General features: G+C 43.9%; 1 protein-coding gene across 2 annotated transcripts in view; it reads right to left on the reverse strand.

Moving 5' to 3' along the window:
* The window catches only part of LRMDA (leucine rich melanocyte differentiation associated), a 1,104,731-nt gene that overhangs the window by 579,415 nt on the left and 508,813 nt on the right, over positions 1–16,503 (reverse strand). Inside the window, exon 1 of one of the 2 annotated variants that reach the window (XM_067025313.1) lies at positions 4,374–4,449. The exons of the other annotated variant lie outside the window; for it this stretch is intronic. Coding sequence (XP_066881414.1) covers positions 4,374–4,417 — 44 coding nt within the window. The 5' untranslated portion in view covers positions 4,418–4,449. Of the gene's footprint in view, positions 1–4,373; positions 4,450–16,503 lie in introns of those variants that run through there. 2 annotated transcript variants of the gene reach the window in all.

Consider the following 16,503-nt stretch of genomic DNA (forward strand, 5'->3'; position numbering starts at 1 on the left):
CCAGGATTCAAACTCAGGTCTTCTGACTACTGATCAGGGACTCTTAACCAGGACCTATCCAGCCTCTATAAATTAAAGTCTGCAGAGAGCCTTCTCTGTGTATAAATGGAGGCAACAGTTCCAACCAAGATCTGGTTTATAGTCACAGAACTGTCCTCCTAATTCCACTATTTTGATCATTTTACGTATGGAGAGAACACGTGCTTGAATCCAGACCTACTTGTCCAAGAACAGATTTTAAAAGGAAACAAAACATAAGGCTATGCCAACAGAGGCTGGCTTGAAATTAACTCTCACACTGATATAAAGAAAGTTAATTAGTTCAATCCAGCTGATGTCTGATTTTATTAAATGTTAGAAATTAAATGAAGGTTTTAAAATAAATAAATCAAAGAAAACATTTCCTGTCTACCCCAACCCCTCAATTTTTTTTCCCCTCTGGATTGTGTGTTAATTGGAGGGTTTCCAAAGGGAGGGATAGAACGTTTCTTAACATCCAGTTCTTGAGAGTCCAGTAACGTATTTTCCACATAATAGATATAAATAATGAACACAGGGCCACATTAATTTTAATTCCCGTTAAATATGGTTTCTGGGTTGAGTTTATTTGTAACACATTCCTTCTCTGTGCTATTTCACTCCTCCCCACCATGTCACTATTTGGCTTGAAATTTCACAATATGGAAATGAAAAAAAAACAAACCTGATCCTAATTATCTCCTGCAGGATCATAAAAATAACATTAATAAAATGTGGTAAATATCAGAGCTGATCATTGCCAGGCCCGATTGCCAGAAAATGAAATGCAGCAGCATCCCAAAGCAGGAAGGATTAAAGCAAGCCCGCCACCATGAAACACACACACATTAGCATATTTGCTCTGTAAGCAGATTTAACGGTAATAATAAAGTTGTCTTTAATCTGAACTGGACAAAAATTTCAAATGTGCATGGATATGCACAGAATCCCTGGCATCTATGTGTACATTGCTTTCTATTTTTCAAAGCAGTGTCACATCCACTATTTCATTTTTGTATCCCCATCACCCTCACTCAGAGGTACAACAGGTCTCATTCCAGCCGACAACTGGGTTTGAAAGAAAGGAGAAAGATGCGACCTTCCTGGATTGACCTCGTGAGTCAGCAAACTGAGGTTGGAACCCAAGCCTTCTGGCACCCGGCTCTATGACCTCCGCATTAAAATTACCTTTCTTTTGGATAAACCACACAGGCACAGTGACAAGGACTTCCTAGTCATGGTATGAAAGGTAAAGGACAAAGCATCATTAGTAAGAAGAAGAGGTAAATAAGATGTCTTACCAGGGACTGAAGGACAAAGCAGATGTTAACCAGCAGCTGACATGGGAAACACACAGTATACTCTGCACAGCTTTGTTCTATGACAAGGGTTACAAACACATTCATACAGGTAGGACAGCTCAAAAAAGTGTATTAGGTAATGTCAGAGGCAGAGGAACTTGAATGGCCAGTGTGTGACGCTACATCTGTATTACTTTATTCATATAAATAAGACGCTAAATATCAGGACGTCAAAGTCAAAGGTAAACTTCGGTTCCTGCTATAGAATGTCCAATACATAAAATATTAATATACTTAAGGAAATTCAAGTACATTATCAACTATTGACAGGTACTTATGGCTGTAAGAAGATGAGCAAAAGGCATTAGCCTAAATAAATTAGTAGATATAACAGCATGTCAGCTGGGCTCTAATGAAATAATTCCCTAATTGGTCTTCCCTGAACCCCACAGCAGTCTCCATTAGGTCTTCATGTACAATCCATACATCAATAACAGGGTGTTTTTATATCTAGGTCCATGGACCAGCCACTTTGCTCGCCATTAGTGTCCCTTAGGAAATTGGAATAAACGGGGGGCAATTTGAAATTTGGAGAAAACAAAAGTCACATTATTGCACAAGGAAGGAATAGTATTAAAAAAATGTGAGCCCAGGGCCTGATACAGTTCTTTCATCAATAAACATCAGTCTGACTGAATGTATTTTTCTGAAGGTATAGGATGCAGACTGGAAGACGGAAGGGCCTTACAAAACCATTGGAATTAGCTACTTACCTACTCATCTAGGACACAAACTAGTTTATCATTTGTGTTTAAAAAACTGGCTGGGCAATCTCACTCCTGGGCATATGTCTGGAGAAAACCATAATTCAAAAAGATTTATGCACCCCAATGTTCACTGCAGCACTAATCACAACAGCCAAGACATAGAAACAACCTAAATGTCCACTGACAGATGAATGGATAAAGAAGAAGTGGTATATATATATATATATATATATATATATATATATATATACACACACACACACACACACACACACACACAATGGAATACTACTCAGCCATAAAAAATGAAATAATGCCATTTGCAGCAACATGGATAGACCCAGAGATTATCATATTTAATGATATGAAAGAGAAAGACAAATACCATATGATATCACTTATATGTGGAATCTAAAATATGACCCAAATGAATTTATCTACAAAACAGAAACAGACTCACAGACATAGAGAACAGACTTGTGGTTGCCAAGGAGAAGGGTTGGACTGGGAGTTTGGGACTAGCAGATGCAAACTATTATATATAGAATGGATAAACAACAAGGTCCTACTGTGTAGCACAGGGAACTATGTTCAATATCCTGTGATAAATCGAAATGGAAAAGAATGTGAAAAAGAATGTATACATGTATAACTGAATCACCTTGCTGTACAGCAGAAATTAACACAACATTGTAAATCAACTATACTTCAATAAAAGAAACTGAAACAAAAAATAGAAGAAAACAGAATCCCAGAAGAAAAACAAAAACAAAAGAACTGGCTGGGGATCTACATCCCTGTAGACAGGCCACATGCCTGGGGTGGTGCCCTTGGACAAGTGTTGCCCATACCATATTGACATTTCAAAATTCTGATCTTGACAATCAAATAGTCCAGAGGGTCTCAAACTTCAGTGTGAAACAACCGCCTGGAGGGCTTGAGAAAACACTAACTTCTGAGCCTCACCTCTAGCATTTCTGATTCAGTACGTCTGGAGTGGGGCCGAAGAATCTGCATTTTAACAAGTTCCTGGGTGATCCTGATGCCGCCGGTCTGGGGACCCCACTTGAAGAACCACTGCTCTAGCCCAACACCCTCATTTTAGAGGGGTAAAAACCCAGGCCCAGAGGAGGGAAGTGATTTGCTCTCTGGGCCAGGCTTCACTGGCTCACTTCCATCTGCCTGATGAATCCTTTTAGTTACCAGTTGAATTATATCCCCCACCAAATTCGGAGTTCAAAGTCCTAATCTCCAGGACCCTCAAAATGTAATCTTATTTGGAAATAGGGTCGCTGCAGGTGTCATTAGTTAAGATGAGGGATTAGGGTGGGTGGGTCCTAACCCAATATGACTGGTGTCCTTATAAAAAGGGGAAATTTGGAAACAGACTTGCAACAGAGAGAATGCCATGTGAACATGAACGCAGAGATTGGGGAGATGCGTCTACCAGCCAAAGCACACCAAAGACTGCTGGCAAACCATCAGAATCTAGGGGAGAGGCAGGTAACAGATTCTCCCTCACAATCCTCAGAGGAACCAACACTGTCCACACCCTGATCCTGAACTTCTCTCCTCCAGAACTGTGAGAGAATAAATTTTTGTTGTTTGCGTCACCCAGTTCGGGGTACTTTGTTATGGCAGCCCTGTCGAACCAATACTTTTTTATAGGAGACCATCAGAGGGAAGTCCAAGGTTCATCTGAGAGGATGTTATGAAGGAGTCCCAGTCCTGTCTCTCTTCCACCTCCAAGGAGGTTTCTCTACACCCCTCAACCGAGGACCAGGGCTCTCTTGTGTGACCAAGTCTGTGCCCAAGACTCAGCTTTAACAGGGGTGGACTCTGCACTGACCTCTCACTCAAGCCATGCGGCGAGAGGTCTCGGGGACCCTTCAACACATTCACACTCTGACCCAGCATTTCTATTTCTAGGGCTTCAAACTAAAGAAACCCAAACCCATACCGGGGGGAATACATGTACCTGTGAAGTGAACAATAGTGAAACAAGATGAAACAAAACCTTGCTCCAAGGAGATTATGTAGTCATTAAAGTACTTTTCATTAGGAGTATATAATTATATGGAAAACACACATGCTATAAAATCAAGTAGAAAGTCAAGATATAAAATACTGTATATATTAAAAAAGTCAAATAATACTAGAAAGAAATATATCAAAATATTAAGAGTTTTTAATTCGGGGGCTGGCAAGACTATTGGAACCATTTTTCTTCTCTCTACTTTGCTTTTTCTTTAAAAAGCATCAGTTATTTTCATAAGAGAGAAAGTACCTTAGGGATGGGTGAACCACTTCCCACGATTCACAGCTTCTCATTTTTCATCTTGACTCCCATGTTTCTTTGCATCCTCACACAACGACATCACCGAAAATCTGCCAAAGGTTTTGACAATCTGCCCCTACAAGGAGGAAGGTCCTTTTCAGTTTGGAGACTAGGTTTATTAAAAACCACTTTCTTTTCCATTATAGAAACCTCCAGTTAGAAGGATTGTGAAATTCTACAAAATTCTCCCTTTTCTGTCCCTGGCGACTGAGGTAAATTTCTGTCTTCAAATCTCTCCAAGTGGTTCTCCCATGAAGGACAATACCCACATTTATCATCCTTGTCTCTTCAGCTGCTTTCTCTTCTGTAAACAGTTTTGTCTTTTGGGGGGGGTTTTTTGGTTGTTTTAACATCACTGCTGTACTACCCAAAATTCAGTAGCTGGGGCTCGACTTGGGTTAAAACATGTCCTCTTTTAAATATGACTATCCATGGGAAATTTGAAGTGGTCAGATGTTCACACTTTAGTATGAATTAGCTTCAGAGCTCTGTTTTCCTCCTACTATCCAGCTGAGACAATTAAACTGAAGAAACAAAGTTTTGAAGGGATGATGGATGAAAGTGAGTTTGCAGTATGGGGGCATTTGTGAAGAGAGGTCACTGGCCAGGACAGGGCATTGGGCATTTGAGAAATACAGTAGCAGAGAACAGGAGGGAGGGAAGATGGTGACAGGATGTAGCAAAGGTAAACTAAACCTAAATCTGAGTCAGAGTTCGGATGCATGGCCCCACTTGAGGGGCCTTAAATCCCACCCACCCAACCCCTTTTATTTTTGCAACAGGAGGATTTCTGCTATAGTTTGTAACTAATGTTCAAAGTAAACAGAAGCATCTTGACTGTGTTTAAATTACACGAAAAACAAATGCTCTTAAACAGGCAGGGTTTTGAGAGTCCTTTGGTACTGAATGCTGATCATCAACAAGTTGGATGTGAGCTGAATGATGTTAATCATTTCACATGTACAAGCAAATGTGTGAAAGGCATATATATACGTACACGTGTGGGTGTGTTTAAGTGTGTAAGTAATAGGTTTTCATAATTACTTAGCTGAGTTCTTAACCTGACAAAGAATTCAGAGGGCAAGGGTAGCAAACTCGCTTGGAATGTATGCAAAAAAATGTGCATGTGCATGCCAGTTTCTCGGCAGAGGGTCCATGGCTCTGACCATATTCCCAGGGGCAGGAGTTACCACGGTGGCGATGGATGTTCTGACTCAACCTTTAATGTTGCACACCCCAGCTGCTGACACAGGAGGTGCCCCGCAACAAGTAGGAAAACTCAACCGTGCTGGCCAGAACACAGAACTCCCCGACACAGGGTGATGCTGCAGGAGGTCTGCCACTGTGGGGACCTGTTCCCCGTTTCCAGCCAGTTCCTCCAGGGAGAGCGGGGAAATGGGGCAGGGTGGGGCTTCTGACTGGGTTTTCTCAAAGACCCTTTTGATCCCAAGGAAGCAAACAAGTTGCTGATATTCTCAGATTTTCCACTGACCCCCTGAAGACAGATCTGTTCTCTTTCCAAATGTGCTCCCAGCTCTACAGCCAAGTGGCAAGTTCCACTTCCCTCCTACACGTTTCTTGTTTCATAAAACTTCAGCTATCCAAACATTTTTTAAAAGTAAAAAACCCTCCATATTTTAGAGAAAGCAGGCTAGTCTTTTTAACTTGAATTCCCTGGGGGTGCTACGGGCTCAGACACATTTTCTATCTCCAGGGGAAGACAACAGTCACTGATGTGCAAAACGATAAGCCAAAACCAACACAAAGGCCTGCAATGATAAACTCACTCTTGTGAATTTTCTAAGGGAGGAATATGAGCAAACACATTTTATAATGTTTCCAACAAGGTAACCGGAAAATTGAATTGACCAGAATCCCCCACTCACAAAGCATCCCAGTTAAAAATGGCACACCTAGTTATAGACCCATTTAATTCCGGCTTCATTTAACGTTTGCTCACAGCAAATGGAAGGTGTGACAAAGAGAGTTGGGCTCTGCCGTGAGCAAGAAACCAAGGTGTCCCTCACACAGCCCTCGGGACTGACGCCCACCCCCGGCCCTCCTCCTCCCTGCCCTCCCCTCCCATCAGCACCAGCCGCAGCCCTAAAAATGCATTTCCGGCTCCAGTATCGTCTTCAGCAAGGCGCGCAGGCTCCAGTTTTCAGTTTATAAACCTGTAACTCGGACCCCATCTCCTTTTTGCCCTCTGCACAAGCCCATAAACATCCCCGGCTCTGGCTCATGACGGGTTCTTTCCTCTAATGGAAGCTCCCTCCTGGATATCCCAAAAGAGAAAGATGTGTCTGGTAAGTGGGAGAGGTCAAACCCGAGCACGGCTATTTATTACATATACTGCGACCAGATGGATCTAACTCATCCATCAAAGCCCTCGTCGTCCTCATCACATTAGCTTCTTATAAAACCTCCTGCTCTTTCCCCTCGCAGGCCGGCTCTGCCACTTCTCTCCTCCTCCTCCTCTCTCTCTCTCTCTCTCTCGTTCTTTTCCCTCTCATGCACTTTCAGGAAAATGAACCCTCTCTAACTCCGTTGCTGTTCTCCTTAAATCATGGCTACCCATCACTCCGTGGCTATTTTTAAACTTTACTTTTTATCAATACTCATCCTGTAGCTCAGGGAGATATGAAAACTGTACTGGGGCAAGGAAGGGCGTTTCTGACACTTGCTCCCTCATTCATCAGTTCCTCATAGGCCCGTTGGTGACAATGAAAAGATTTCACAATACCGTGCAGCAGAATCTCATTCTCCGGCTCATCCATCATGCTCAACCTAGCAGCAGTGCTACTGACCTAATCTGCAATGCCTCGGCACTCACTGGAGATTTCTTAAAGGCACCCTTCATTGTTGTCCGTAACAAAGAAGAGGTCTGGGCCATTCGATAAGGAGGCTAAATGGTGCACGGATTAATGAAATATTCCTCCATCTCCCCGAGTCCTGGGTTCAAAGACTGCGTGGCGGTTGTAGCCAAGCGTCCTCTCACGGGCTGAACTCAGCACAGCCCACTCATGGTTCAACTAAAAGTGTTCAGATACAAAGAACATGGCCTGGGGCACAAAAGAAAGAAGGCCCCCCCAAACTGTGGGTGCCGTCCCCCGATCCCTTTCTTCCCTCATTCAATGATGTGTTCCTTCCTTTAGAAAACATTTCTTAAATACCTATCACGGACTAAGTTCTAGGATAAACATTGGGGTCATAAAGGTGAGAGGTATAAATGCTGGCTACAAAGGGCTCACTGCTGAGTGAAAGGGCAGGCAAAAAACCAGACTGCCAACTGTCCCCAACACACTCCCCGCCTTCTCCCTCTCAGTAGCAGAATTCCCCCTGAATTGCAAGCAGGATACATGGCAGTCCAGCTAGAGCCTACATCTCCCAGCGATCCTTCAGCTCTGCGCTGCCGTGTGACTAAGATCAAGCCAGCAGCCTATCAGTAACGTGATGTGTGCAAAGGTGATGTCATCCCCTGCAGAAGGAAGCTGGCTATGCCTCCCTTCTTCCCATGGAATAGAGCACATCATGCTGCTGGTGCACCAGCTCTGGCCATGAAGACAAGGACAACTGGTTAAAGAATGGCAGAGCAACCAGGAAGGAGGAGCCTGGGGCCCTGAATGACCTCAGGGAGCAGAAAGACTGGCAGTATTAGATGACTCTGAACTGGCTATGGCAGTGACCCAAGCCCTGGTGGCTGAGTCGAGACTTATGTGAAGAAAGGGGACTCAGACATCCACAATTTCCACTGTGACCTTCAGATGATGAAGCCCAAAGAAAAGGGCCACCTCTAAGGTTCTTAAGTGTTCTGCAGCTGACATCAGCCCATTTAAATGCCCAGGATGAGGACAAACGAGGCAATTCTGAGACCCCACCAGACAAACACAGTAAGAACTCCTGATTTATTTCAGTTTACAGACCATTTACCCACTACCCTCCAGCTGTTCCATCCTAAACCAAACAAATTCTACTCCAGAATGTTGCAGTTCCTACTAGTCCACAGTGATCATTCTGCTGGCTACTCACATCATCTTTAAACTAGTCCTATTTCAGATTTCTGTCCTCTCCCTGGAATGAAATTGTAAGCTCCCTGAGGGTCAGGACCACATCTTCAGCTTCTCTCCTGTGCGGAGCTCAGCAAGCCACAGGCACTCAAAAAACAGGAGCCAACTTACAAAGAAATGGGAAACCAAAACAATGCAATGAAGGAGGCACTGTGCAAATTTTGTAGAAATAAAACACGTGTGCTGCAATCAACATTTGAGGTGCTATGGTTCAGGGCTCCCATTACACAGATGTAGAAACAGAGAACCCCAAGGCAGGTGAATGGTGACACTGAGGTCTCACAGCTAGTTAATGGCAAAGATGCTACAAACAGATGGTCTCGTGTATTCTTTTTGCTATAGCAGGATACCAAGTTAGGCCATATTACGCAAATACCCAAGGCATCTACTCCAAACACTTTTGGTCCTAATCCTCACCTCTCAACCCACTCCTGTCTGACCACAAATTCCAGCTGAGAGCCCAGGGGCATGTGAGGTGGTAGAGGGCAGCAGAAGCCATCTGTGGAGTGGAGAGGCTGAGGCACATGACTAGCATAGTTTTAATCTAGGTCAGGCTCGCGACCCATTCTCCCAGATTCTAATCTAGAGGCACCTTAGCAACTGTGAATTTACAAAGGCACCAATTACTCTAGCCAATCACCATGCCAAAACTCCAATTTCCACTTCTTCAAGTAAAATATTCCTACTTTATAAGATAACTAATGTGTAATACATAAAAATGTTTTATTTAAAATTACTTGAATCTAATATGCCATTGATTTTAATATTCCATGATTTTATATACCACTGAGAAAAACAAAGCTATTAAAGTGAAACATAATGCTTTCCAATGACTTGGAATTTTTATTTTATACTTATTAAAGTAGTTCTTTTAGACTAATTTAGACATAGGTTTTTATCATTGCCTATCATCGGATATACCTTGGCTTCTCGCCACAGAAGTGGATGCATGCCTACAATCCTAGGATTGCATTCACCCGCCCCAGCCCTCAGCTGGGTTCTACATTCAGGGTATCACAAAGCCAAGATCAAGGTGTTAGTCAGGGTGGCTTCTTATCCAGCAGCCCTAGGAACAAAAGCACCTTCCAAGCTCATTCAGGTTACAGGCAAAATCCATATCCTTGCAGCTACAGACCTGATGTCTATGATTTCTTCCAGGCTGCCTGCTGGGCCTTGCTTTCTGCTTCTAGGATCTGCCTGGAAACCTTCTCACACCAGCCTCTGCATCATCAAGGCAGCTACGGCATGTCAAATCCCTCTCCTGCATCAAATATCTGTGAGGTCCTCTTCTTGCACTAGCTAAAGAGAGGCCTGTGCTTTTAAGGACCATGTGAATAGATTAGGCCCACCTGGAAAATCTCCCATTTTTAAGGGTCCACTGTGCATTATACCCTTAACACGATCATGGCAGTGAGATCACATTCGCCATTCTCAGGACTAGGGGGGTGAGGGATCTTTGGGGGCCGTTTTTAGAACCCTGCCTGCCACACTAGGCTCCCCCCCTCCGCCCCATGAACTATGGGAGTGACACAAGTAGCCTTCCGGTAAAATCCTTTATTACCTTAAGCTAGATCAAGTTGGATTTCTGAGCACTAATATACTATGATATTAAGTAGAGCTAGAGACTGACAATATCAAGAATGACCTGACTCGTTTTGACCAATGGGTAGCAGAGAGCATAATTCTTAAATTAATCTAAATAGAGCTAATTTCAATTCCGCTTGGGAACATAAGCTTTTCAGGAACTAAATGAACAACAGTGAAAATGCAGGAAGTGTCCAGCAGTGTCTCAAAAATCTGAACAGGAAGCTGGATGTTGCCCACCCACCCTCATAAAGGGCTGGCAGAGCCAAGAGCCCAGAACCCCTAAAAGATAACTTTCTTAAAAAAAAAAAAGTTCCCCAAGATCCATGTTTTACATTCTACACATAACAGGGGGAAGGAACCATCCAAGCCTCTCGTCAGAGTATCTGCCTCAGATTATCCTAATTGAACTGGGATAAAATGACCTTCCGCCATCAGATACACTTAGTGAACCCCCTCACTCACCTGATCTCCCCAAAACCGTTCCAATATTCTTTGTCACGTGTGATCAGAGAGACAGAGCAAAAGATAGGAGACAGAGAAAAAAAGGAGAACACAAACATAGCTGAAGAAAACCATTTTAGAATTCCTCTTCAACACTTATCTCCAAAATGGCCCATTTGATTCATGAACATCTCTAATGTATATCATCAGTGACTGAAGGAGTTTTTTTATATGATTTTTGACAATTTAACAAGTCCTCCTGACAAATTAAATGGTTGTGTTGACAACTTAACTGTACTGCCAATCAATATTTTCAATTACTTTCATTGTCATTCAGAAAAAATACAACACGAGGTCACACAGTGGTAAAACCAAGGAAAAAAAATAAAATGAGAGCAATTGGTGGGATGGGGGCGGGAGGCAGAGAAGAAGCCAACTTTAAGGCATGACACAGTATCCTCCATGGTGGGCGTGCGGACCCCAGGGTTTCTGAGACGTCTAGAAAATGGCACTTCCCTTGGGGTGACTCTCTCGGGCTCTACAATGGAGATTCCCCCATTCCTACAAGCTACTGAAAAGTCATTAGATTTGAGCCACAGACACACAGCATGTTCTTAAGAGTCGCTCCTTTTCGGCATTTGCCAAGCTGCCACCACCGCATCCTCAGCCTCTGGGAAAGGCCCTCCAGGACCGCAGGTAACGTTTCTCAGCCTTTTGCAGGGTCGATTGGTCAGTCTGAAAAATTCAAGTCTGAGAACACCGAGGCAGAGGTCAACCTTCTTAAGCTTTTCAAAGGGGTAGCAGCAAATCAATATTTTCAAATGTGTATTTATCATGCGGGAAGAGAGGTTACCCATGGAGAGCAGAACAAACACACAGAAATCTTCCCGTTTTTCACTGTCCAGAGAATAGAAATGGAAAAAGATGATCTGGGGGTTAAAGGCAGATTTCAAAAATGATGATTTTTTTTTTTTTTTAATGCTCACTCACAGTAAAGAATTTAAAAAGGATTCTTCAGTGATGAGTACCAGCTCTTGAGTCAAGGAGAATGCTGGGGCAGCATCCCAGGACCTTGTGACTTCTGGCCTCTCCATCTCTAGAGGTTACCCAACCACGAGAAAAGAACATAAATCTCTCGTCTCTCCAGGTTTGCCTCCTCTGACTAGCTGCCTGGGCTGTTTCTCCCCCTGCCACAGGCTGTCCTCTCAGGGGCCCTTAGACCTCCCTCCTCTAGGAAGCTTTCTCTGATTGCACTGGCCCTGCATGCTCTCTCACTTTCCAAGCTCCCCTGGTAACTTACCATCTTCATCCCCCGACACACACACACACACACACACACACACACACACACACACACACACACACACACATTTAGCTCTGAATCCTTTAGTGTCCTGTATTATTTTCTAAATGTTCCACATACTAAGTGCTTTACAAATATTGACTTAATCTCCTTTGTGAACAGTAAGTACCCTTGGGAAAGGACAACGTCAGCCTTCTCAGGACCTCTCACCATAACAGAACCGCAGATGGCAGGAAAGTTTTGCTTCCAAATCTGACTCAAATGATTGGTAGCAGCTGCCAGGACTGACTTTCTGAGCCAAATTCACAACCATATCAGAGGATGTGGAGACCGAGTGCTGGTGTCTGCCTTGGGTGTGGAATCAGTAAGTCATGATCTATGTGTACTTCCCCGTATTTCTGGAGAAAATGCTGATACGTGTACAGTGGGTTCTCAATAATAATAATAATAATAATAATAATAATAATAATAATAACCTAACTTAAAGAATTAAGTCATTTACCAGGCATTAGCAATAAACTACTCAGGAGTTGTGAGTCTATCATCAAACTCTAATTTCATTCACTCACTCACTACATGTGACTGAGCGATCACTGTGCAAAGGGCAGTCCCAGGTGGCAGAGAGACAGGGAGAGCAAGACCTGGCCCTGGCCCTCGAGGGGCTACCAGCCAGAAGCAACAGAGACATGAGTGCACAGTGAACAGCACTAGTAGTAATAATACAGCAAGTGGTCCCCAAAGAGGATGTCTTTCTAATTAGGGTAAATAGGAAGTACTTCTTGGGGGTGATGGCACTGATGTGGGTCCTTGAATGATAGAACATAATGGGCAGGCATGAGAGGAATGAACATTTCAGAACAAACAGAATTTCAACGTAGCCCTCAAGGAGTGTACAGTCTGGAAGAAAAGAGGGGGCAAGTCTGAACAGGTAGGAAGTCGTAGGATATAAACAGTACACTGCTGTCAGAGCCCCACCAGTGTCGTAGAAAGAAAAGTACGGAATCAATGAGTACGATATGTTCAAGAGAAGGGAAGGTGAAGGCACAAACTAGCTAGGTGCCATTATAAAAGTTGAAGGAGGATCTGATGAGAGCCTTGACGAGGGCAGTGGCTACAGAGAGGGAAAGAAGGGGAGGGAGGGATGTGACAACTCTATTGGCAAAGGATGATGAGCGCTTGGTGACTGGACAGATGCGAGGAATGAGGACGGGTGATAAGCCCAGCCTCCAAAGGTTAAGGTCATCCATACACGTGGGCACATGGCTGAACAAAGAGGGCAACATCTGGTTCCTCTTAGAAATCCTGGCATCTTGACAAAGGCTCTTCTAGATTCCCACCTCTAGACACCGTGATGATTCAGGAGACTCTCTTCTGCAAAGCTGAAGGACCTAGAGTTCCCTAAGCTTTCAGGAAGAGTATTCGTGTTGCCAAGAAAAAGTTATAACACCAATATTTCATTTGATAGTACCCACACTTCTCTCCCCCTTTCCAAATCTTGGGGGAAGTTAGAAACTCTCCAAAATGCAGAAGAAAAAGGAGGTCAACTGCTACTCTCAGCCCACAGCAACTGCAGGTCAGAAGACTCAGTGCCCCAGAAAGTAAGCTTCCCTGCAGGTGAACAGCGACACCTCCAAAGTCCACCAAGTCACTGAGGCAGAACACCTCAACTTCTAAATCCAGGTATCCAAAGGGAGAATACAACACAGGGGCCTTTCAGGGGCCTGCCTATCATTACAATGGCCCGAGAATGAGAGAGGAAGGACAAGAGGACAGCTCTATTCCACTGCCCATGCTCCTTCCAGAGACTTCTCAAATTATACCCCACGGGCTGCCCCCTCCCCTGTCTTCCAGGAGAACTGTGTGTGCCCATCATAGAACCTGCCCACTGCTCTGTGAAGCACATTTCTATGCCTTGGGATGCTCCGAGCTTGTTCCTATCCTGTTAAGACTTTTACTGAGAAGCCCTTGAGGCTCAAACATTACAAAGTATTGTCTAAGCAATCACTTGATTGCACAGTGTGAAGAAAAATTGACAAGCCACGTGAATTCACGTATTCTCAGGAGAGGTGCCTAACAAAACAATGTCCCACTGATGATAAACCTCTTTTGCAAGTGGCTGGCTGCTTCTGGTATTGCAGGACACCACACTCCTCCTACACACACACACACACACACACACACACACACACACACACACACTCTCTCTCTCTCTCTCTCTCTCTCTCTCTCTCTCTCTCTCTCTCTCTCTCTCTCTCTCTCTCTCAAATCTCCCGTAATCTCTTTTCTTTGTAGAGTGAACAAACATTCCCTCAGTCCTCATGGTAGTATACTGCTAGCATTAAAAAAAAAAAAGAAGAAGAATACTCTGGTACATTTCCATCAAGACGCACACACACACACATTTTACAAAAAGAAAACCAAAAAACAAAAAACTGGAACCGACATTTATGCAGGGAAAAACAGGGTTCTTAAAGCCAGTCCTGTACTTGTGTTACTGAAAAACCAATGGCTTTGGCTCAGTTCTGTTAACCATCAGCAATTATCTTCCTGTCAAAGCTAAAGGTAACAAATTTCCCCATATCCAGCAAGGCTATATCACCAACCGGACACCAACATCATCTGACGGCAAGTAAATCACCGCAGCAGCCATGGGCCCTGACAGACAAACGCTCTGTCTCAGAAAATCCAGGCCTATCACTCAGAAGGGGAAAAAGGTTCTCTCAGCTGGTCTCACAAAGAAGAGATTAAATGTCGCAGATTCGGTGAGTAGAGTAGAAAGCAAATCCTAAATATGAGAATTATTAATGGACTTTACACCAGTCTTTTTAATCTGTTGCCAACATACGCTCATCTATTTTACCTTGGTCTGCCTTGTTTCCTGATGGACGTAACAGGCAGGAACAGTGCGTTATCCCAGCCTTAATCAGAGCCAACAGCACAAGAACAATGTCTAGCTACCTATCAAATGGGGACGACTCTAGCAATAGCTGTTCTTTTATAATGAAGACTGTGTAATAAAAGATAGCACTAATATGTCCTGTCCTTATACTTAACAATAACATTCATTTCATGATATGCTACATAATGGGGATATCAGTTCCTAACCTGCTTAGGGAAAAAAAACACTGCATTATCACAGGGCAGTTGGAACCTGGCTGGAATTCCCTGATAATCTATGAGTAGAAGCAGCATTTCCCTGCAAAGGACATAGAATGCTGGTGTCAGACTCTAACAGCCAGTCTACAACTTGAGAGAAGCCACCTTTAACCCTGACAATCATCAAGCACTAAATGTGGGGCTGGAGTCACTTAATTTTCACAAATCATGAAGGAAATCTTTACACTCTTATTTTAAAGATGAGAAGCCTAAAAACCAAAACACGTAAGTCCAAGGTCACCAGCTAAAGAGGAGTGGATCTGAGACTCAGAGTCAGGCTCATGAGCACTGAAGGCCACTGCACTTTCCACTGCACCACACCAGTCAGTGATGGGGTCCAGCCTCCCTCACTGTGCCCTCCAGCCCCATCTGGAACATCACTGTCAGGGTGGGTGCCTGGAGTAAGGTTTGTCAACTGGGATGGGGAAAGGGACAAGCTCAGAAGCCCACACAGTCCTAGGACCTCTGATCTAAGCTCATTAGCATTACGTTGCAGTCACCTGAGCCAACCCCCCACCCCCACCCGAAGTCAATAATCACACAAAGCAAAAGCCTAGGGGGCCTGGGCTGTATGTCAAATCCTAAGTGTTAGCTTGAGCCATATGAAACTGCCATTCTGTAGGTCAAAACTGGTTAAACATTGGCAATTTCCACATTGTTCAAACCAGTGTAACACGAGAATTAAGAACAGAAGAAGATGGGGCAAATTATCCACCTTAGAGGGAGAGGATTTTTACCCCAGAGAAAATGTTCTGCCTTAATTTCATGTCAAAGCTAAAATGCTGCAGTAAGATGAAGCAAAGTGATGCACAAGGGGAAGAGGGGTCTAAAAAACAGAGTTCTTGGTGTAGCTTGGCCCCAAATGGCTATATGGTTTCAGGTAACCTGCCCTCTCCTCTCCCCCTCAGTGTCCTCCTCTGGGACGTGAAGCTGTTGAACCACAAGTCCTGAAAAGTTTCTCCCATTTCTGAAATGTTATCAGGCTAGTGCTCTGTGGCTGACATCAGATGTTGTCCTGAGAGTGGATGCTTGGCTAAGGAGAGTGAAGGCATAAGGAAATGAGAAGCTTGCCCACGGCAGGAGGGAACCCCCAGAGAAGATGGAAGGAGCCCAGGAAAAGGAAATTGGAGTTTCAAGACAAAGTTACTAAAGTTATAAAATTGGAAAGGACCAGACCTGGAAGCCCAAATACTTAACGGCTCCACCTGCCTACTTGTTGAGCACACACAGCTCAACAAAAAAATGGAGATGGGCAGTGTGAACCATATTTTTCTCATCAGACTCTTCTAAGAGGTTCAGAGACCTTTAACACACTCACAAATCAAATGCCAGCAGCCGCATGAATCTGGCATTATCCTTCTCAGGATTTATGGCTGATGTACCAATTCCTTGTCTGGTCCTAAATCTGCCATTTCTGAGGGAAGTATCCCAAGGCCCCAGGTGCAGCCACATGTTTCATGTCTGTCTGCACAGGGGCGCAATGACATTTGGTGACAGGGGAGAGGTCAGAAAAAAGTTCTCCAGC

The sequence above is a fragment of the Kogia breviceps genome, chromosome 2, assembly GCF_026419965.1.
Source record: "Kogia breviceps isolate mKogBre1 chromosome 2, mKogBre1 haplotype 1, whole genome shotgun sequence".
Lineage (NCBI taxonomy): Eukaryota > Metazoa > Chordata > Mammalia > Artiodactyla > Physeteridae > Kogia > Kogia breviceps.